At 46.1% G+C, this 23,761-nt stretch overlaps 1 protein-coding gene across 2 annotated transcripts in view; it reads left to right on the top strand.

The window, feature by feature from the left end:
- Positions 1 to 23,761, top strand: part of SLC1A2 (solute carrier family 1 member 2) — a 131,697-nt gene that overhangs the window by 61,492 nt on the left and 46,444 nt on the right. For both annotated transcript variants that reach the window (XM_032841039.1, XM_032841038.1), the window contains exons 2-3: positions 21,152 to 21,291; positions 23,076 to 23,228. In XM_032841039.1, coding sequence (XP_032696930.1) covers positions 21,152 to 21,291; positions 23,076 to 23,228 — 293 coding nt within the window. The remainder of the gene's footprint in view (positions 1 to 21,151; positions 21,292 to 23,075; positions 23,229 to 23,761) is intronic.

Below are 23,761 nucleotides of genomic sequence, written 5' to 3'. Positions count from 1 at the left end.
GGAAAGGGGAAAGAAAGAAGGGCAGTATTGCTGTTAACAGAGCCGGCATGTTGCAGGAATGCATCTAATTTAAACTCTACAATCCTCTTTCTGTGTATGGATAAGGAAACAGGCTGGAGGGATCAAGGCACGTTGCTGAAGTTCATTCAGCTAGAGAGCAGGAGCACTGGCCTATAAAGCCCACCAGCTTCTGCCTGTGGAATGCACCTGTGCGTGTGTGTATCTGGGGTGGGGGACATGGAGTGACTCAATCATCTTGGACAGTCTGCTTTTTGTCCCATTCCCTTGAAGTCTTATACTTTGCCCTCTGGCAGCAGTAAGGTTGATGGGGAGCTCAGACCATTCCAAGAACTTCGAGTACCTTAGAGTCCGGGCAGACTGAGGCTAGCTCTTTGATCTCTGGGCCAGGGAAACCCTGTCCTGGCCCTGGCTGTGTGCAGATGGACCAGAGGCTTTGAGGCCGGAACTTTGGACTCCACAATGTCACTCTTTCACCTTTCCCTCTGAACCAGGCAGACCCAAAAGCAACAGGTCTCAGGTAACGTGTTTGCCTGGCACAAGCTGGGTCGAGTAGCTGCTTCTGTCTCTTAGGGAAGTGACATGTGAGCAGAGCTCACTGCTTGGTCAGTGGAACAAAGCCCTAAAGGAAAAAGCTGGTCCAGGCAGCCCAGGGCAATGGGGTTCTGGTCATTTAACTTAAAGAGACATTAGAAGGTAGAGCGAAGAAGGATTTGTTGTTAAATATATTTGGGGGAATTCCCTCTTCTTTTTAACCCTCCCATTGAAAAAGTAATAAACACACATGGGAAAACACTCAGACTGTGCTGAAGCGTACACAGGGATCGATGAGTCCCTGTCTTACCAGAGATGCCTGTGTACTCATTCTTCCCCTCAGAGGTCACTGCAATTAACAATGTACTGTGATCCTTCCAGAAATATTATCTGTTATCTTTGTATAGACAATTATGGGTGTGTATATTTCCTCTGTATCTATCTATCTATCTCTGTCCATCCATCTGTCCATCCATCCTTCCATTTCAACTTGAGCTTAACTCTTATGGTTGCAAATCACTCAAAATTCTCAAGTTTACTCTCTCTTGGTTTAGTGTGTTGGGACCAGTTACACTCTTGACAGAGGGTCTTACATGTCCCCTAGGGTGTCTACCTGAGGTCCAGTCCCGATTATAAAGTCCTCCAGCTGGCGAAGGTGTACCATTGTGTCACACACCAACCAAAGACCTTGCTGAGAGATTGGGTTTCCATACCCTGCACTATACTACTTCTCCTGGAGTCTGTCTTTCTCTTTAAAGCAGAATATAAGAAGATGCAGTAGAGGAGGAAAACTATTTTTTACCTCTACCCTTATAGGTTCTTGACTGGGACCCCCTCACCCCTCACTCCCCAAAACAAAAAGATTAATAAGAGAAAAACAAATGTAACTATGTTTGTATGTTCAGGAATCCCACAAAGCTATGAGACCCAAAGGCAGCTAGGCAATTGAGACTTAAATACCACCATCCTGGCTAGAGAAAGATATGGGGTCTGGGGCTTCCAAAAGGGAGAAATGCAATAACCAGGAAAAGAAGAAGAGCAAATGTTTGGCAAAAAAAAAATATATTTTCCCTCCTGGTCAGATAAGTCTTTCAGATAAAAATGTTATCTCTGATAGTAGTTCTCTTTCTGGTACAAACCCCCTTTCTAAATTCTTTTAGGCAGTTTAGGAGGAGGTAAAAAGATTTTCCTGGGTCTGTTAGGTCTTGACTGCCTTCAGCTGAAAATAGTCCTCATGCCTAAGAAGCATAATTTGGGGTGGCATCATCTGCTCCTTTACAATGTCCTGTGGAATGGATAGTTTGAGTCAGGAGCAATTTCACAGAATCTGTGCTTCTTCAAAGGTTGTTGTCATTCATTCCCTGCCTGAGAAGGGTCCTGACCCACAATCCCTCTGCTCCCTGCATTAAAACTGCTTATTTACATATGTTGATTGCTGGGCAACCGAGTGCTTCAACAGGAGGAGGTCAGTTTTCTCCACAGCACCATTCTTCCCTGTTAAATATGGCAAGAATGAAGGGCTGAGAAATGGCTATGATACCACTTTTCATTATAGCTTCCTCCAAATTACCACATGAGAAGCCAGTACTCTGCTAGGCCTTGGGATAGTCAGAAGTAGAAAACAGGATGATCTCCAAGGAACTGCTCCCTGGAGAACAGAGATGTGGTTTGAAATGTGCCTTCCTCAAAGACAGGAAGATAACCTGTTGGTTCTATCCCTGTCCTAACCAGATCTTCTGGAGAGCTCTAGATACTGGTTCCTTTATCTTGCAGAGCACAGTGTAGACCTAGATCCTAGTCTCTGCCACTCATGGCTATGTGATTTTGGGCGGAGAAATCTTAGTGGAGAAAATGATTATGTCAATTTCAAAGGATTGTTTTGTTTTAGTTGCAGGGCATACAAACCTAGCTTAATCTGACTTAAACCAATAAGAGAACGTTTTGGCTTATTAGCTAAAAAGCCTACCAGTAGCTTCAGGCATAGTTGGATCCAGAGGCTAAATCCTTACCATCAAGATGCACTTTTTTTCCCCCTCCATCTCTCCTTGTTTTCAAACACAGGCAAGTCGTTTCCATGAAGCTTCCTTGGCAGTTCTGAACTTGCATCCTAGTAACTCAGAAATGTCAGCAAAAGAGAGCTTTTTGGCCACTATTTCCAGCAAAAGTCTTAGGATTGAATCCCACATTCCCACCCCTAAATCTTCACGGTCATGAGGATGAAATATCTTGATTCTCCAGGCCTGAGAGGGGCAGTAGATCAACTCCACCCAAACTACAGGATTAGGAGTAGTAGAGGAGGGGAGGGAGGGAGGTACCCTGAGGGAAGTCAGGAGACTAGAACCAAAAGAGTACTAAATGGATACTGGGTAGGCAAGAGCCTTGCCATATAGGGGCTAAATGAGGTGGGTTAGCAAATTTTTTTCTGTAAAGGGCCAGATAACAAATATTTTAGGGTTTCTGCTGCACTTACTTACCTTTGTACTTGTAGTGCAAAAGCAACCATAAGCAATAGTTAAATGATGAGCTTGGCTCATCAAGTGTTCTAATAAAACTTTATTTACAAAAGTAGGCAGTGGGCTGGATTTGATCTATGGCTCTAGTTTGTTGACCTGTGGTCTAAAAGATTGTACATGCAAAGCATAAAGTCATATTTTCCCACTTATTCCAGAGACTCCAACAAATGACATGTGACACATATAAAATACTGAACAAGTGCTGGTTATTATTATTACTTATGTGGTAAGTAAGGCCAATAGCAGTGATAACATTAAGGATAATTATAACAATACCAATTGCATAATGAGATATGATGAATTATGAGTAATATGTCATCAAAATCTTCAAGGGTTGTTTCTATACAACCCTTGTTGTATAGAACAAGTGGATCTTCCACTCTATATACTTATCGAGCTGGAAGGCACCACAGAGGCCTCCAATTCGAGTACCTCATTTTACAGATGAATTTGAGACTCACATAAGAGATGACATAGGTACAAGTTCACAGAGCAAACTAGTGATTGTTTTGGAATTGACAGCTGTTTCCTCCAGCCCTTCCCCCAGAGCCTTGAACTACTCTACCTGAAGGACACATGGTGTGCCTAGTACATTTGAGCACACAGGTAGAATCAGAGTGTAAAGATTCATTGATTTTTTTAAAATCATTTTTTAAAAATGTATTTTCAGCATAACAGTATTCATTGTTTTTTGTACCACACCCAGTGCTCCATGCAGTCCATGCCCTCTCTAATATCCACCACCTGGTTCCCCCAACCTCCCACCCCCCCCACCTCTTCAAACTCTTCAGATTGTTTTTCAGAGTCCATAGTCTCTCATTGTTCACCTCCCCTTCCAATTTCCCCCAACTGCCTTCTCTTTCATTGCATCTGAAGTGCGTAGTGTGGTGACTTAGTATTGGTACCATTCTAGGCATGTTCTTGAGCCAGCAGAAAGACCTGGTTCTGGACCCCCGTGAGTTTTATGACTCATGAGAACTCTCTGCTGCTGGGACGACTCAGATATCTGTTTTACACAAAGATTACTAAATACCTCTTGCTCCGTTTGAAAACAAGGAAGAAAATGAATAGTTACTCATTGCCTTACTTACTACCACGTTATCACTGTTTCCTTTGTCTTAGCATGCTGGCAGCCATCTAAAAACAGCCTGTCTTCAATTTGTCTGCATATTGATAAAAGCCTTCCTTTAAAATCCCCCATCAGCCTGGACAGGGAGAGACAGACCTGTGGACACTTTTGTCTGCACTCTTTGGGGCGGAGTCATTAGCCAAATTCTTCATGGTAGATAAAACTTTCGTGGATTTTGGTTAACCAGCAGTCATGCGTGATCTAGAAGGTGGCTATTTTAGAACCACAGCTCTTCAACTTCTCCCCCTGCCCTCAGATCTATTTCCAACTCTTATTACTCAGGGTCACTTACATAAATCAATGAAAAGAAATATTTTCATGAATCAAAGCTGTGTCTTGGAATCCTCTGGTCTCACGTACTACAGAGACCTAAGTAAACAGAATGGAACATGTGGGGTTGATTTACCACTTTTTAAAGCCAAAGGTTAGCGAACTTTTCTGCGCAGGATCAGATAGTAAATATTTTAGGCTTCTTGGGCCATGTGGTGGGCTGTGATTTGCCAACTTCTGCTCTAAACTCTAGTCAGTGATAAAGAACAGACCAAAAGATGGAATCTTTGAACTGACTGCCCAGTTACTTGAACGTAGTCTTTAAAAACTTGGGCTTTGGAGTTGGAGAGATGTAAGTTTAGACCTGTGGTTCTGTGCCTTCTCTGCTGTGGGCGATTTAAGGCAGGTTAGTTCCCTTGGGTTCCTTGTCTATAAAATAGAGACAGTAATAATCCCCTTTGTAGAGCTGCATGGAACCAGCAAAGGAAGTCACTTACCACAGAGCTGGTATGCTACCTAAAGAGAGTAGTAGAATCATTACTGGTATGGATAACCAAGCCCAGTGGGTGAAAAGAGGTAATTAATAGCATACAATTAAGGAACTGATATCTCTGGTCACCTTCAAAGGTAGGATGTGCCAAGAAACCTTTTCTGTCATCTTCTGTGGGTTAAGTCTGGGACTGTACAGATTGGCTTTTCATCTTTGCAAGGATCCTTATGTTAACTCATGACAGACCATTTTTCCTTCTCTGAAAAATGAGGTCTCACATCAGTCAGAGGAAAATCTCAAATTAGAAATCCTTTGCTGAACATCCTCTTCAGCCATAGAATTAGGCCATGTGGTCTGCCCTGGGTCAGGATCATCATTGCCATCTGAGAACAAGGGGTGAGGATTGACTTCAGGCTGTGGGAGCTCTGGGACCTCGGTTCATTAGTTTCCAGTGACTTCATCATGTTGCCTCCTGTCATTTTGAAACTCCTGTTGCTAAGGCTGATGTTAGAAATAGTATGGACTGAAGCCATATATGTGTTCAACATCCTTAGGGAATAGAGTTTTCAATAACTAAGTTTTATAGGGATACATTTGCAAATGTAGATTTTTTGGAGAATTATGAACTATGTAGTTGGGATTGGGCGTGTTGATGAGACTGGTGAATGAGAGGTTTACTCAAGAATGGCAAAATAGGGGCTCCTGGGTGGCTCAGTCAGTTGAGCACCCTGTCCTTTATTTTGGCTCTCGTCATGATCTCGGGGTCCTGGGATTGAGTCCTGCATCAGGCTCCGTGCTTGGTGGGGAGTCTGCTTGAGGTTCTATCTCTCCCTCTCCCTCTGCCCCTCTGACTGCTTGCACTCTCTCTCTCTCTTTCTCTAAAATAAATAAATCAATCATAAAAAAGAATAACAAAACAATGAGAAACAGCAACCCCTTCCTTCAACACACACCCACACATATATGCATACTCTCTCTGAGACAGTTCAATGACAGGTCCATGATGTAGGAGCTAAGGAACATCTAGGAATGTCACTCTCATGAGGGTCCAGACTCTCACAGCCACCATGTTGCCGTGAGAAAGGATTAGGTTTTCAGTACAGATAGATGGGGATGTGATTCCTCTCTCTGCCCTCTCCCAGCTGTTAGACAACAGGCCACTTACTTAATCTTGCTTCCTCATCTATGAAATGACTAACAAGCCCTTCTAACGTGGTATAAAATGTCCATCTTAAGAGATATTGCAGATAACTGCTCTCTTCCTGACTGTACGGGCTGGTGTCCAAATGGCCAAAACGGCACACCCTGCCCTCCCCCCCATGGTAGACTTGTAAAAGCAGACTGAAGTCACTCTCTGCATTTTAACACATGCTAAGTCATCACTCCAGAGAGTTATGATCCTGGAGCCATCCACAACAAGGAGGTCTGCTGAGAAGACAATGAAAGCCAGTTCTCCCCTCTGCCATCCATGAGCCAGACCTGGATTGTTTCTCAGGCACTGTCTCTGTCTGCTCTCTGGAAGGTGAGGTCGCAGGCCACCGGCTTCACGCATTCACGCTTGTCCCCTGGGAGACTTGGCTCCAAGTTGTAAATTATGTGACATCCTTGGTAATGATATGACTCACTCTGTTGAATCACCCTGTACCTACTTTGTAATGTGGGAGAAAAGTATTCACTCCTTGTTTGGGGATTTTATGGAAGTGCGCAGGGAAAACTCCTTTCTATAAATGGGACGGGCTGCTAACGAATGCAATAGGAGCCAGGAAGTTATATGACTGAAATTAGGGAGCAGTTCACTTTCCTCCTAACACTTCTTTCAGAAATACAGCGGTGCAAGCACAATGACAAATGGTATTTGGTGCTTGGCCTTGGTGTCAGGGAAGTAATAGGGACTGATGGGGTCTGTGGCCAACTGGAAAATCAGTGTTTATCTATAGAAGAATCACTTTTCAGTTCTAGCTAATGGTTGCCATCAAGAATCCAGGTTTTGGGCTATCTAGATATTCCAGGACTTTGATCTGAAATCTACTAGCTTTTAAATGTTGTGAAATGATTCAAATGAAAAAAAACCAACAACCAACCACTACAATGACAACAACAATCTCCTGTTGTTGTCAGACCCACAGGGAAACCTGGTGGGCAAAAAATGAAGTTGTAGGGGTAGAAAGGGTTGTGTGGACCAACATCTCAAAAATTGCGTATGGAGTTATTGTAACATTCTCCAACTGGAAAAGCTTGACTTTGTCATCCGAATTTTATCATGTCGAAAGGTGGGTGAGCACTGTTAGTACTTTCAATACAAGGTTAAAATGAAGAGCATGGGTATTCAGTTAAAACTTAAACTGAACAATCATCAGGGAGTTATTGCAAATTAAAAGAGGTCTCAGAATACCTCCCCCCAGATAGTGTTGAGCATCTAATAATACATATTGGGTCCTGGGGTAGAGAAGGCCCTTTCACTGAGAATCTGAAGTCTTCTGGGGAAGACATTCAGATATTAAGGAAACAGCATGAATGTGATGAAATGTGAAATGCAGTATCATCGAGGCGTGAAAAGTAAGCTGGGGCTTAGGAAAGGAATATTTGAAGGAGCAGCAGCTGGGGTGCCTGCGTGGCTCAGTTGATTAAGTGCCCGACTCTTGATCTCGGCTCAGGTCGTGATCTCAGGGTCATGAATCAAGCCTTGCTTCAGGCTCCGTGCTCAGCAGGGAGTCTGCTTGGAGTGTCTCTCCTCTTCTCTGCCCGTTCCCCTTCTTGCACTCTCTCTCCCTCTCTCTCTGAAATAAAAACGAAAAACAAATGAGCAATATCAAAGAGTCCACTAAGCGTTCAGGTTTGAATGTGAGAAGTACTCCAATCCCCAAGCACCAAGCAGGACATCCTCTATTCAAAGCTGGGGAAGTGGGTGGGGCATCTGGGTGGCTCAGTCAGTTAAGCGTCTACCTTTGGCTCGGGTCTTGATCCTGGGGTCCTGGGATCGAGTCCCATATCCGGCTCCCTGCTCTGCGGGAAGCCCGTTCCTCCCTCTGCCTGTCTCTCTCTCTCTGCTTGTGCTTGCTCTCTCTCTGACAAACAAATAAAATCTTTAAAAAAAACCCCCAAAAACAAACAAACAAAAAAACCATGGGAAGTGGGTAACCACAGAGGAGTGGACTGCTGGTGGACCGTGCCATGTCCACGCCAGGTGCTGCGAAGCTCTCTTGGCGAGTGGCCCGTGTAAGAAATTCACGTTCTCCTCTTAGGAAGCAGCTTTCCCGAGGGGAGGATTTCTCTGCTGCTGGTGATGGGACGGCTCAGTTTTTCCCTTGTAGAATCAGCGTCTCAAGGTAGTTGAGAGGTTTTTGGGCCATCGGTATGCTGAGTTGACTGGTGGAGTCAGCGGGGGCTGAATATTTTGCTGACTGATCGGTAGCCACAAATTTATGGCTTCTGAGAAGGAACCGAAGTAAGGAAAGGCACAGGTCCCCGCCGGAGGAGGTCCTGAGGTGCTTCCCTGGGTGATGGGAGCCATCAGAGATGTGACATTGGCCAGCCTTTGGTGTTTACCAGCTGGTGCCTGGCAAAGGAGAGAAAGCTGTTGCTTCAGCCTCTAACTCTTCCCACAGAGCTGGGCGAAGGGAGGAAGGGTGTGCTGAGGGGTTCAGCCTGCTTCTCAGCTGGGGAGGCTGAGAAGTACGAATCTGGGCTCGCTGCATCTCTGGACAGAGCTCTAGAAGGTGGGGGGTGGGCCCAGAGAGGATCTCTGTGTTTGCCGCCTTGTGTCTTGGGCTTATTATAAACATCAAGTGAGATAGTATAGGCAACACTGAGCCTAGGGCCTGGGACCACATTCGTTTTCTATTGTTGCTGTAACAAACTACCCCGAGTTGAGTGATTTGAAATAATACAGATTTATTGTCTTATACTTCTGGAGGTCAAAAGTCCAAAATGGATCTCACAGGGCTAAGAGCAAAGTGTCTACAAGGCTGTGTTATTTCCTGGAGGCTCTGGAGAAGAACACATTTCTTTGCCCTTCTAGAAGCTGTTCTAGAAGCCACCCACATATTCCTTGGTTCATGGCCCCTTCTTCTATCTGCAAAGCCAGCAGTGTGGGGCTGAGTCTCTCTCGTGCTGCTGTCTCTCTAATTCTCTCTTGTCCTGCCTCCCTTCCACTCATAAGGACCTTTGTTTTTGGTTACATGGAGCCTGCCTGGGTAATCCAGGAAAAACTCTCCAACTCAGGGTTAGCAAACTTAGTTCCTTTTTGCCTCAAGTCACTCACAAAGTCACAGGTTCAGGGGATTAGGGCCTGGGCATTCTGCAGGTGGTGGGGGGTGTTTCTATGCCTACTATGGGCACATACTAAAAAATCAACCAGTGGTCCCTGTTTATTACCAGAGCTCCCTCAAATGTGGGGTCAAAGCCTCAACTCTAGCTGATTCTGGGGTTCTGCATGTGGAGGGCTAGAAAGCCTGCCTTGCCTCACTCCGGGGAGCAAGGATGTGACCAGTCCCCACCTGGAGGGGTGCCTGGGAGGCTAGTGGATGGAGAGGGAGGCAGGCTCCATGTATTGCTAAGTGTCATGTTGTGATGAAAAGCATGATCCTTTCGCTTGGGGAGAGCTGGCTTCCGATCCCAGCTCAGCCCCTCACCAGCCCTTGGGCACATGACTTCATCACTGACCTCCAGTTTTTTCATCCATTAAGAAGTGATAATAATAGCACCTGCCTTGTGAGAATGTTGGGGGGAGTGCACAAAATTTTGCACGGGAAACAGCTAGTACATTGCCCGGCGGTCACTGTCGCTACTGTTCCTGGACGCCTGTGCAGGACAAAAGAATAACCAGTGGGTAGAAGCCCCAGGGAAAGAGTTCTAGGTTTATCACAAAGGAAGAACTTGGTAATCGCCAAAGCTGTGCAGTGACAAGATGGTGAGGCGTGTCATGTACCCGGTTCCCTTCCCTGCAACTGTTCGGAGACATCCACACATGCGTGGACTGCAACAAAGTCACCTGGTGCTTTGTCAAAAGCCCAGAGCTCTAGGCCCCACCCAGATGGGCTCATTTGGGATATTCAGAGATGGGGCTTGGAGATCTGTTTTGCTTTTGTTTTTGTTTTTTTTCCAGTAGCTTTTATTTTCTGAAAGCAGCTTTAGATTGACAGCAAAATGGAGTGGCAAGGACAGAGATTTCCTACACATTCCCTGCCGTGCCCTTAAACACAGCAGGATCTCAGGGCTATCCACAGCCCCCACCAGAGAGCTACATCTGTTACAACTGAGGAACCACCTGAGGTCCAAGATTGACACCAGGGTTCATTCTTGGTGTTGACCATTCTATGGGTTTAGACAAATGTTTAACATGTATCCACTACTCTAGTATTGCATAGAGTATCGCTGCTCTAAAAATCCTTTGTACTTCACCTAGTGACCCCTCCCTCCCCCAGCCCCCTCTGATCCTCTTACTGGCTGTCTAGTTTTACCTATTTCAGAATGTCCTATATAGAACATGTAGCCTTTTTGGGTTAGCATCTTTCATTTGGCAATGTGTATCCAAGTCTCTTCCATGTCTTTTCATGGATTGATAGCCTTTTTTTAAAGCTCTGAGTAATAGCCCATTGTCTACATGTACCACAATTTATTGATCCATTCACCTACTGGAAGACATCTCATTTGCTTTCAAGTTTTGGCAGTTTCATAATTTCATAATTACAAAGTTGCTATAAACACCCATGTGTGGGCACACATTTTGGAGGTCTGTGGTTTTCACAAGTGATTCAGAGACTGATTTAGGGTCCCTTGACCAGATAATCATTTGTCCTGAGGTGGATGGAGGTCTAGAAGCCTCTCCAGTCCTGGAATTCTGTGAGGATTCTGTGAAGACGGTGTGGAGGCTCTGGTTTGGATTAGACATTTTCCTTCTTCCCTGGGGACTTTGCTCCCCCTAAGCAAAACTCTTTTGCCTGCATGTTCAGTGTCCCTGTTCATTGCTAGCACAAAATTCCCGAATGTAAAGAGTGGTTTTTCCAGGACTGGAGAGAGCTGACCCGGTTTTCCAAGTTCAGGACTGCCTGCGTTCAAATCCAGACTCTACAAACCACAAACAGTGACATTGAGCCAGTAATGGAAACATCTGGTGCTTCCATTTCCCCTCCAGTAAAGGTCGCCGGTAATAGTATGCACCTCATGAAGTTATTGTGAGAATTGAGTTCCTATATGTAAAAGGCTTAGAAAAGTAAGCTTTGCATCAACATGACTTGCTATCATTGTAGCCATCAGAATTTGTATCCTTCTTATTACCCATTACAAGACAGTTCAGTCCTTCTGAGGGGGCTGTGCTGGGGGAAAATCCTTCCTGGTGAGGAGCCCAGGGTTATTCCACATCAACACGTACTCCCTGAGACCCCAGGAACAGGATGACACCTGTGCAGTGGTTGTCCAAGGGGAGAAGTCAGTTACAAGGGTGCCCCTTGCCCACATGGTACCTCTGAGGCCAGGCACCAGAAGCAAACCTCGTCTAACATATGTCACAAGGTGATGGGTTCCCAGAGCTCCTCTCACTCTTTTCCTCACCTGGCAGCACGCTCCTCTCTCTGCTTTCCTTGTCTGGGTGCTCAACGGCATGTCTCCAAAGTTCATGTGCCTTGAGGGACTCAGGAGTTTGAAGGTGTCCGTCACTCGCAGATACCCCGAGAAAGGATGGACCCCAAGAGTCCTGGCCTCCAAGGCAGATGGCAACCCAGATTTAATCCTGGCCGCATAACCCCCTGGCTCATGCCCTGGCTCCATTGCTTCTAAGTCTTGAGCTCCGGCAAGTTTCAGGATCTCCGTTTCTGAGGTGGGATCATTCCTCCCCTCTTAGGGATGCCGTGAAGACAAAACAAGGCAAGGGATAAGACAGTGTTTTACCAAGTCTGCACTTGTTAACGTATCATGAAATTACTGTTAACTAACTTCTTAATCAATTCATCTGATGGGCTGTTGGTGATTGTTTATAAGTTAAAAGATGAGCACAAGAAGAGTCTCCATATGGAAGGGAAGTTGATGTGTTGAGGGATCTTGGCAGCTATGGGCATGGAAAATCAGAAGGAAGGTAAGGACCACAAACATCTCTTTTTGGTCGGGGAGAGCCCTCTCTTATAACCTGGGCCACCCCAAATCCCGCCATTTCTGTCTTATCTGAAGGAAACGATTGCATGTCTCCCATGCATAAGGTGTTCTTGGGCAATATTAGCACCTTTTCTTTGCTGGCAAAGCTACTGCTATGGAAATCAGCCACTTGGGGGCCAAGAACATAATTTAGTTTGCCTGTTTATTTTAAGCTTTTGATTCAAGTCTAACGGATAGACAGAAAAGCACACAAATCTTAAGTGAACAGCTTGATTAAGTTTCTCAACTTGAACACACATGTGAAACTAGTATTCAGATTAAAAACAAAAAGAAAAAAAGAAAAAGCAGAATGAGAGTATTCTAGAAACCCTGTTGAGGTCACAGAGTTTTAAACACGGTTGACTTCAGACCTGACCCTAGGCACTGGTGTGCTCCTGGTCAAGGTTATATCCAATGTCCTGAACTCCTCTCGTTTTACTTGACTCCTGGGTGTGGTTGTGGCCAAGACCAGACCCCTGTCAAAGGGTCCCCCTCAGCACATCCTGTTTTTAGGGAGAGATCTGAGAAGCTCCTTCACACTGGGTTGTCAGGGAAGAGGTTGCTTTTTCCATGGCCTCTGGCTTCATCTGAGGTACAAAGGGTGGGACTCTCAAGGAGGAATTTCAGGCTCTGGAAGTCAGAAGTGGGCACCTTTGAAGCCCCCCAGAGAAGCATAAAGGAAGTCCAAAAACATCTCCCCACAAAAGCATAGTGTGGCATTTCCAGGGCCAGCCTGGGGAAATCTCACTATTTGCAGGGTTGTAATGATCACTGGTCTTCTTGTTCGGAACTGATACTGCATTTCAAGATTGGCTGCCTGGTCTAGAAGGAGAGAAAAGGCACACAGACTGCTCTGCTCAAGATGGGGAAGGACCACACTGATGAAAAGCAATTGTGAAGTGTGACCAAACTGCCCAGAAAGACTCAGCCACTTGCTGTGCCTGGTCTCTGCCTGGTGCCTGAAGGCCCTGTGGCTAATGAAGTAATTTAGTCAGCATCCCAGCTGCTCCCCTGCCTGGCAGGTTGGGAGGGCTCTGCTGGGAAGCTTCAGGGACTAGTAGAAGAACTTCCCATGCTTGAGGGCCAGATCCAGAGCTCTGCTCACTAAGAATGCTTCCAGAAGAATCCTTCTGGCAAAGGAAAGAGCGGTCATGCTCTTTGGTAGAAGGACATTTTGGAAGGCCCAGATTTAGAGCTGTTGATTTTGGCAGCAGGATCCTAAGGCGTCTTCCTTCAGTTTCCCCTGAAGGCCTCATTAGCTGAGCCCAGATTTGTTCATAGCTTCGTCTTCCCACGAGGACACTGGGAGCACTGGGGCCACCATGTCTTGGGCGGGGCAGCTGCCTCAGAACTGCAAGTGGGGAAGGGCCAACCCTACCTGGTGTTGACCTGACCCTTCCTGCCTAATGGAGGCCTTCCCTGGGACTAGAACGTGCTTTTTATTGCCCATTCATTCAACATGCAAAAACGGAGTTTCTACCATATACCAGGAACCGTGCTGAGTGTGAGGGAGAGTAGAACAAGGCTGAGTCCTCAGAGTTTATATTCTAGTGGGGAAATAGACAAATCACTGTGATAATACCTCAGGAGAGGTCAGTGCAGGTCAGCACAGGTAAGCTGCAGTGGGAGCAGTGAAAAGTCAACCAAGACTTCCTCAGGGAAGTCCTTGAATTGAGCTTTGAAGAAGAAGTAGAAGTTAATCTATTGGGTTGGAGGGGAGGATGGGGAGGACATTTTCATCAGAGGAAAGAATTTGCTTCAAGGCAAACTGGGATGAGGGCCAAGTTCCCTGTGGCTCAAAACCCAGAAGGCATGCCACATGAATTTCCCTGCTTATTGGAGTTGTGCGATGTTTTTCAAATGTATTTTCATGTTGTCCGATGAAACGGAGGTGGGTAGCAATTACTTCAGGAGTGATGTGTCCCTGGAGACCAGGCTGGCCAGTGTCCTCCTGGGTCATGGCATGATCTTTATTTTTAGAAGAGGTTCCCAATTTGAGATGATTAAACACTCCACCCCAATCCCGCTACCCAGGCTGGGAGGGTCACTGTTCCTTGGCATCTTATGTCTTTTTTTGGCAGTGTGTCTTTCTGGAAACAGGCAAAACTGTTGTGTTGAAGCCAGCGTAGGTCCCTAGCTTTAGGAGGGTATCACAAAGGTCCAGAGGTTTCATACTTAAGATGTATTCCTGATGTCCTTTGAGAGGTTGCCCAGTCATTCCACAGTGTAGATGCTTACAAAGTGGGAACCTTCCAGGCCCCCACCCACTCTGGCTCTTCTGGGACTTCCTTTTCATAAAAAGCGCAAGTACTATTTATCGCCAAAACTCAACTCACTCAAACTCCACTGTAAAGCAACTGTCTTAATGGTGGTTTTGCACCATTTTAGGCATTTAAGACAAAGGAGGGGAACTAATATCAATTAGGGAACTTGAATATCAATTACATGTTACATATTCCGCGGTGCTTTCTTAGTATTCTCTCATGGAAGCTCTACGCCGACCCAGTGAATTGGGTGGTGTTGTCCAAGAAATTAACGTGTTGTCCCAGGCGTGGCAGGGAAAGGAGATTTTAATGAAGAACCCCATGGCCATGGAATGATGTAATTGTGTTCCACACAGTCATCGAAAGTCACCTTTTGGCACCTGCTAATCAGTTGGTGGCTGGTGTTTTAATAGTCTCTTTCTGGGAGAAATGGATGTTGTTTTTATTTACCTCGTCAGAACTCTGTCACCTCTAACTTCTTCCTTGCTCCTTGTGTGAGGATACCCAAAAGCCCCAGTTGGCTCTCTATTTGCCTTTGGTGAGGTTAGCCAGTGGGGGCCCACTGGTTTGGGAAACAGTATGAAGAAAAGACTTTTTTTCCTGCAGTTTGTCATCCAGAATGTTCCTATGTGTGAACGAATCTCCAATTCCGTGCAAGCTGACTGTGAATGATATGGGTGGTCTCTCAGGGAGTTAGGGATCAGTTTGGCGATTGGCTGGTCCCAATGCCAGTCCACCTGTTTGACTCTGTTCCTGTGACATTGACCTCCCATCTCAGAAATCTAGGCTGAGACCTGGTCAAGGGTAGAGATGGGGGATTAAGAAGATGCCTTTGTCTGGGGGTCCTGGGTGGCTCAGAGGGTTGAGTCTCTGCCTTCAGCTCAGGTCATGATCCCAGCGTCCTGGGATCTAGCCCCACATTGGGCTCTCTGTTAAGTGGGAAGGCTGTTTCCCCTCCTCTCTCTCTGCCTGCCTCTCTGCCTACTTGAGACCTCTCTCTCTCTCTCTCTCTGTCAAATAAATAAATAAATAAATAAGATCTAAAAAAAATTATTTAAAAAAAAGAAGATGCCTGTGTCTGAATTGTGGTAGCGAAGTTGAGCCCTAACCCACCATTAGTAGTGTTACTAAATCATGCTTTTGGAAAGAGAAACACAGGTAAGGACAGAAAGAAATGGTGGCTGTTCTATCATTGGTGTGTCTCTTGTCTCTAAGTCACATGTCTGCCTCTCCCTGTGGGGACCGACGCGAAGCAACTGGGAGGTCCCCTCATGGTCGGTCATGATTCATCCCTTGGTAAACTCTAAGCTTATTCAGTCCCAAGTGACCAGAAATGGAGGCTCCTGGGGGTGGGGAAGATCCTCTCCCTCCCCACAGAGAATCACAGAACCTTAGAACATTAAAGAATTTCTAAATCAACCCTTTTATTTTATAAGTTAAGAGCCTGAGAGAGCCCCCCTCCAAATCGGCCAAAAATGATACCTAAACCCTATTGGTTTCTGACACTGAGTTTGTTTTCATTGTTTTGTACTACTGTATCTCCTGTCTCTTGATTGTTGCAAGCAGCTTTATACCCATTTTATCCCCCGTGCTATTTCTAACACAACCAGGTAGAGGCAGGCCTGGAGTTAGAACCCAGATCAGCTGACTACCTGTTTTATTTTGTCCACAGGTCTAATCCTGTCACAGTGTGGGAAAACTATAAGCCATGTTCTTTAGCTAGACCTCTGGATGTCCAGGAGAAGGCCGTAGAAAAGGGATATCGTTTGTGAAGTGGTTCACCAACAGGTCCTTTCTAGAAAGTGTTTTTGGGATCTGAGAAATGCACATAGAAGTCCAAAGATGTACAGAAGAAGGGACTGAGGGAGATTTGGGGGTTGTAAACCTTGAGTTTCATTCATGGGGTCTTTAAGGACACAGTGGCTGTCAGAGAAAGAGAGAGGGAGAGAGTCTGACTTCTTGGTCAGTGAGCATCCTTGACCCGTTCCAGCAGGTCTTACAGGACCTAGTGAGGGCGGCGGGACTGGTGGGCTGGCAACGCCCCCATTGTCTTAGAGTTCCAGTCCCTTTTACAGCAAAGATGGTATTCTTTAGGGAGCTGGGGAAATCCCGGACGTGGGGCGATCACAGCTGTAATCACCACATTGTGGTGTTCCATGCTTTGAGCTGCTGACCCCAGCATGCCAACAGCTTGAGGAAAAGCCCCTCAGTAGGCTCTATTTCTGTTCTTGAGGCTCTGAACTAGGATTACTCCAATAGGGCAGTTCCTGGGTGTTGTCCCTTCAGGCTGTCGGCCCTGGGCAGCAGAGGGCTGTGTGGTGATGTCCCTTGGAGGCTCTCACAGCCTCTAGGCCAAAACACGTCCATTGCTTTTGGATTCCCTGGGAATGTTCTGCTGCCATCTCACCAGGCCATTGGAGGAGGAAGAAAGAGTTTGGTGTCAGATATGGCAACACAGAAGGGTGCAGGCAGGAACTCTGAATCTGACCCCACATCTAATGAGCCTATTCTTAGAGGCTCTTGACAGAGCACGGGATATCAAACGCTAATGAAAAGCGGGTTCCGAGAAGAGCTTGAAACAGCACCAGCCCAATTACATGTTCCCTTTCGGGCACGGAGGGAGTCTTGAGCGATGAGCTGAGCGCGCTGGCAAACCAGCTTTTGGGGATCTAGACAGGGCAGCGACGGCAGCGTGAACAGCTGTCGACCTCATTCGGTGGAGAAGTTTAGGCTGAAGGAAATTACAGGCTCTTTCTTCCTGTTTTCAGTCATCCAAATGGCTGTCCCATCACGTGGCCATGCTTTGTGGGGCTGTGGGGGCGATCCAGCAGATGTTGGTTTACAGAAATGTCCAATGTTAAGGAATTGTCTTGCTAAATCTTCCATCCCAAAGGCCCCCAAGGAGAACTTGAAGTGGTCAGCGGTGCTGGCCAGCATCAGGCTGGATGGATTTGGGCCAACCAAGGCACATCTGGGCTTTTCAATTCCTTCTTGCTTGGTTTGGGGTGTACCCCCAAAGCTGTAGGAAGGGAGGATTGATAGGGGGCTAAGAATACACACTTGAGATAACTTCCTGTGCTTATCCAGCATGTAGATGTCCAGAGTTGTATCTGGTGGGAGCTTCAGGCTCAAGTTTGGATAGACAGGTTTCCAAAGCATCTATAATCTACTTTTCTTTTGTTCTAATGTCTCCTTGTCACAGAAGCCTTCCCTGGGCCCCCGATGCAGAATCGCCCTGATTGTATCTCCACTTGAAATATGTGTGTTCATTTAGCTGGTCTTCCACTAAAATGCGCACTCTGCAAGAGTGAGGGATTTGCCCTCTCTGTTTATTGTGGTATCTTTAGCCCCTTGAACAGCATGGGGTCTGTCATATGTGTCCAGTGGAATTCCAGGCATAAATGCAAGCCTGGAAGGAGGCTTGCTAAAGCCGGCTGCTACCAGTCTGTCCATGAAAGGGCCTCGTTCCCAGGAGAAAGCAAGGTGCCCTTTGTCGTTGCTTTCTAATTCCTCATTTCTCCAAGCAAATGTTCATCACGCACTTGGAGCCAGGTGTGAAAGATCACAGCCCTGCTCTCCCGGGGCTCTCAGACTGGTGGCAGATGAAGACGTTGGCATTAAATCCTTTCTTTAAGATACAGCTCTGGCATCAGCCCTCCGGGGAGCCTTTCTTGAACACTCTTGTCCCACAATGCGAGGTTGGGTGCCATTTTTCCCATAGTACAGTAAGCCCTGCAGAGCTTGACTGTGACCCACAAGTGAAGCAGACAAGTACTGTACAAAGGGCTTTCTGTTTCCCCTCACGAGCTCCTTAAGAGCAAGGATTGCCCCTTACTCTTTCCTGAGCAGAGCGGCTAACATACAGAATACTCAGTAAGTGGGAGGTATCTTTGCGATTGCCGCTGTGACTATGTGCTTTCAGGAACCAGCATTCAGATAGCCGTGTACGTGGATAACCTCATTTAAGATATTCTGAAGCTGTATAAGGCTTGGAAATAGCTCTGTACTGTTCTATAGTATGATATAATGCTGTTTTCTATAATATTTGCTGTTTTGTGCTCTCCTCGTGTTCTGCGGATGCAGTGATCATTTAGGCTGGTGTGGAATCTTTACCAGGAGTTCTAGGGGACTTCGGGTTCCTAGATGCAGGCTGGGATCCTGAAGTAATTTACAAATCATTCTCTACGTGCAGATGTCACGGACTACTATGAGCCTGGAGCATTTGTTTCATTTCAAGTGTGGGGGGCGGAGGCGGGGCTGAGGACGTCATGGGAATCCTCTCAGTAAATACATGTGGGTTCATGGCATTTTGGCGCTGCTCCTTTGATGTGGCTGGTTTTTGATTCAGGGTTGCAGGGACATTTTGTCACAGCCTGAGAATCAGACCAAGGATCATGCGCCACAGGCCCCCAAGCCGACTGCTGGACTGAATGCACGCGTTAAACCAGTATCTGTCTGTTTCCACTTCAACATGGCTGTGTTGATGCCTGACACTTTTGTTATATCCTATGGAATTTGCCAGAAGGTTTGGTGTAAATACTTATTAGTCTCACTTAAATACCAACCGTGTGCCCGAGTCTAACATCAGTGGCAAAATGGCCTCAGTTGAAGCAGAAGGCAGGGGAATAGAGTCTCCAGGGGATGCCGCACATTGCCAAAGGCTGGCTGATGGATCCCTTCTCTAATTCCGAAACAGACATGGCCCCCCTTCTTTTTTGGCTATTTCTTGATTTAGAGCTTCAGATGACTGGCTGGAGACGTGTTTAAAAATATCAAAATATCCCAATGGAAACATTGAAATGTGGTCTATCCGTGTTAAAAAAGATCGTTTTGATCATTTTACTCTGCTGTGTCGTCCAAAGAGCCTTCCTGTCTGTTTCGCTTAGTGATTAGAGGAAGTGCTATTTGTTGCTTGCTGACCAGATTGGCCCTCATCTGCTTGCTGCGAACCATTCTGTCCTACTTTCTGAGAGATCGTTAGTGCACATATGTCAGCTAGTTGAGGTTGGCCCCAAACGAACCAGATGAGCCACTATGGGGAGACCAAGATGCTTATATTTTGGACTAAGAGTTTCAGTTGGGTATTCTAACCAGACCAGGAAACATCATTCCTAATTTCAAAGTATTTTGGTAGCAAGTATATTAAGCAGCCTGTTATAAAAAAGTAAGTAGATGTGCTTGTGTCCTTGGTCTTCAATCTGAGACTCTGGGAGCTAAGCTCAGCGTCTTGCTGGGATGGAGGTGCGAATAGGTAGGTCCTTTGAGTTACGTGTCACCCTTGTCATGAACTTGATGAAGACTGTGTGTGTCCATGCTCCCTGCATGAAGGGACCACAGACGCTGGTGCTATGGCAGGCCCCTAACATACATTGTCATGTTCATTTCCACAAGCGAGGCATCAAGGCCTTCTTTCTACACACCACACAGCTAGCAAGCGATGGAGGCACAATTTGAATCCCATGTTCCCTGTTTACAAAACCCACGCTATTTCTATTACAACCAGTGATTCCAAACCACAGGTTTGCAGATTGATAATGGTCCTCAAAGAAAGCTTTTCCAGTCTGTGGTGAGAACATCGGGATAAGGCTTACACCCTCCCATCTTGGAAGGTGTTATCATTTAGTTGGAGACTGTGACCCGTCTTTCTAGGTGTTAAAGATGGCTAAAAAATTTGTAATCACACAATGGTGATTGGAAATGGCAGCTCACAAAAGTGTCTTAAGTTGTCAAAGTAAAAAAAAAAAAAAAAAAAAAAAAAGGCCTTTCTATGTCAAACTCCAAGCTTAGATTTGAAATATTTTGGCCTGGCAAATGGCAAAGCTGGAAAAAGAGGTAGGGTGCTTACTACCCCATCAAGGGTTCCATTGAAGACCCTCACCGTTGTTTGGGTTCACATGGGGTTTATCTGGAAAAGGGCTGGGCTGCCTTGAAGGATGAAGGTGATCATGTGCTTCTTAAAGCCATTCTTCTTGGATGCTGTGTAGCATGACGCAGGCAGCTTAGTGCAGCCCTGCTTGGCCTACCCACACTGATGACTTTGGCATGACCAGGATGGGGAAGACTTGAGCTCAGAGGCATTTTAATGTGGCATGATTTAGGTCATGACTCCTCTGACCTCAGATCTGATTCAGATCATTCAACATCACCTCTTTGCCATTGATCCAAGAATGGAAGAGCTCAGGTTTTGGAGGCAGACATATCTGGGTTTATATCTCCATTTCTTATAAACTGTGACCCTGAGGAAGTTACTTTCTGGAAAACAGGGCAGAGATTCTTGCCTCTCAGAGTTACCGTGGTGGGCAACTCTTAGACAAAATCCTTACCACTGCTTGTGGTATGTCTTTTTAAAAAATATTTTATTTTTGTAATTGAGACAGACGGTGGTGGGGGGGAAGAGGAGGGACAGAAGGAGTGGGAGAAGCAGACTACCCACTGAGCAGGGAGTGGGCCGCAGGGTTTGATGCCAGGACCCTGAGATCATGACATGAGCCAAAGGCAGACGCTTAACCTACTGAGCCTCCCAGGAGTCCCCTGCTGGTACGCCTTTTCTTTACCATGATGATCCAAGATGGTAGGGATAGATGTGCCCGGCACGTGGGTGTTCAGTGTGTCCTGGTGTCCTGCTTACAGGCCAACTGTAATTCAGAGTACCCTGAGTTGCTCTGGTTTTTATTTTCCTACCCCTGGTTCCAGATACCCTGCTGTGTCTGGGGGGAAGGCCTGTTTCACCTGCTATTGCCTGAGCGCCTCTGACTGTATCTGGGCGGCACCCAGTGAGCTCTCACCGCTCCTTGTGCTTCCGTTGCAGTGCCAACAACATGCCCAAGCAGGTGGAAGTCCGAATGCACGACAGCCATCTCAGCTCGGAGGAGCCCAAGCAGCGACACCTTGGCCTGCGTCTGTGTGACAAGCTGGGGAAGAATCTCCTGCTCACGCTGACCGTGTTTGGTAGGTGACAGGGGCCTTCCCTCCTCCCCGGCTCTCTCCTGGCTCTGGGTGGAAGCTGGGTTGCACAGCCAGCCCTGCTGCAGGATGAAAGCCTCATGCCTTCCCTAAGGCCTCCTTTGCCCAGGCACAGCTGCCTTGATGGCATAATGTTCCCCTCACCTGCCCCAGCCATGCATTTTTCTTCCTTGGGATTCTAGTGGTCCTTACAACTTCCCATGAGTACGTTAACACACAGATTCCCAGCCCTGCACATGGAGACTTTGGGCCATCTGCAGTGAGGTCTTGGAATCTGTGTCTTAACAGACCTTCTAGGTTATTCCTAAGCAGATGGTCGGCATAGCACATTTAGAGGAATACCTGCCTGAAGATAAAGGCAGCTGGTGCTGAAAACCCCATGAAGGGGGCTCCTGAGGTCTAGCCTATAAACACCCCATTACCTTAGATTAGTCTAGCATGTTAGCGAACGAGGTTAGGCTGGAAGAGGATTCTCCTCCAAAGTCTGATTCCTCTGCCTCAGACCTCGCCTGGGCTGTGGTTGTCCTTTGGTGTGACTGTTGACACAATCTTCATCTTGGGTTTTCAACCAGGGTTTGTTGAAAAGCGGGCAAGTTGCCTGGTCTTGAAATGACAACCACACCATTTCCTCTCTTCATCCCACCTTGTTCTTCAGCTCTCTCCTAGGCTACACACAGAAGCAATGAACAACTCCTCACCTCCAACCCTTTCCCCACTCAGCTCCCTGGCTTCTCCTCCTCTGAGTCTATCATCCTGGACATCAGTGGACCAGGGTCAGAACTGCAGGCTTGCCACAGTTCAGTTCACTTAATGAAAGAAGACAGAAGTATGGTAGGGGTTTCCAAAGCTTACCTTCCACGTAAAGAGATTTCACTTATCGTAGGTCATCAAGAAGTATGTTTTCCTCCTGCAAAAGTAAAAAAAAGGTCAGGCTTTTGACCACAGTGCTCCCTGCACACTCCTGGAGTTAACACCCCAGTACATGGACCCAGTTCATGGAACTACCCCCTCCCACTCAGCTAGTGGTGCTATGTCTGACCTGATTTGTGGTTTCTACAAGATCTTTGATATCGGCTGCCTGTTTGCAGATATCTGGTTTGTCTTGTGGAATCCCCGAGTATGCAAAGTGAAAGGCTCCCACCAGCAACTCTGCCCACATTGTTTCTTCCCAAATTATACACTTTGAGAGACGCCCCCTAATCTCCCATAAAAGTCTCCCACAAAGGCGAGTCTAAAGATTATGTAAAAGAACATAGAAGTCAAGGACAAAACTTCTTAAGAATGAGCCATGGGGAAATCTTTGGGAGCCAAAAAAAAAAGTAGAAGGAGAAAGGAAACTCACAACCAGCTTGGTAGATCAAACGTTCCTTTTATCTGGTATGCAGTTAGAATACATGAAGCGCCATGCCACTGGCCAGGCTGAGGCTGGGAGAAGGGGAAGCAGTATCTGGCAGTATGTGAGGGATTATTTCTGCTGCCGATCTCGGAGGATACAAATGAACAGTATCCTCAAAGAAGTTAGTCAAGTCAAGGAGAGAAGGACCTCCTAGACCCTCCCAGTGCTGCTTGTCAGAATAGACAGAGGTATACAATATTCTCTCCCTAGTCATTAAAATCAACTTGACTTATATAATGGTATTTTCGTAACGTGTTATTCATCATCCGATAACAGAGAGGTATGAGAAAGATCAATGTGACTGAATCCCTAGAGCTATTCATTTGACTCAGGCAAAACACGAACTCAGATATTTCCCCCTTCTCCCTTCTAGGTGTCATCCTGGGGGCAGTGTGTGGAGGCCTTCTTCGCTTGGCATCTCCTCTCCACCCTGATGTGGTCATGTTAATAGCCTTTCCAGGGGATATACTCATGAGGATGTTAAAAATGCTTATCCTGCCTCTCATCATCTCCAGCTTAATCACAGGTAAGACCATCTCTCTGGTGCCTGGCCACAGGGAATCATACCCCTGCTCTGGCTTGTTGATGGACCATTGAATCTCAGTTTGGTGGAATGAATAATTGGGATGATCTGTGTCATTTTATTTCAGAGCCTTGGTTTTCCTGTCTCTCAAAAGCAGATTTTTGATCCTAAAAAAAAAAAAAAAAAGTTTTCCATCTATTGGTCAGTCTGACCATTTCTCTGTCTAGCAATAAAAGATGAAAGGGAAACAGCCACGTTAAAAGTGATGATAAACAAACAATAGAGGTTTTAATTTTGAATGTATACTTTTTTAATTTTCCAAATTATACTTGGCTCAGATATTGATAAATAAAAGTAACAAATAGGAAAGGAAATTTCCTCTTAACTGTTTAACTGGGTATAGAGGGAAGTGGGTATTAAAAATAAAATAAAGATTAGATATGAAACCCTTTGAGGTTTTTGAGAAAAGCACCCTTAATGTGTAGGTCATGTTTGCTTGTTTTGGGCTGAAAGAATTGTTTTATTTGAAAGAATTT

Source organism: Lontra canadensis, unplaced genomic scaffold, assembly GCF_010015895.1.
Source record: "Lontra canadensis isolate GAN:19392208 unplaced genomic scaffold, GSC_riverotter_1.0 scaffold118, whole genome shotgun sequence".
Lineage (NCBI taxonomy): Eukaryota > Metazoa > Chordata > Mammalia > Carnivora > Mustelidae > Lontra > Lontra canadensis.
This window is presented reverse-complemented; position numbering and strand designations above follow the sequence as displayed.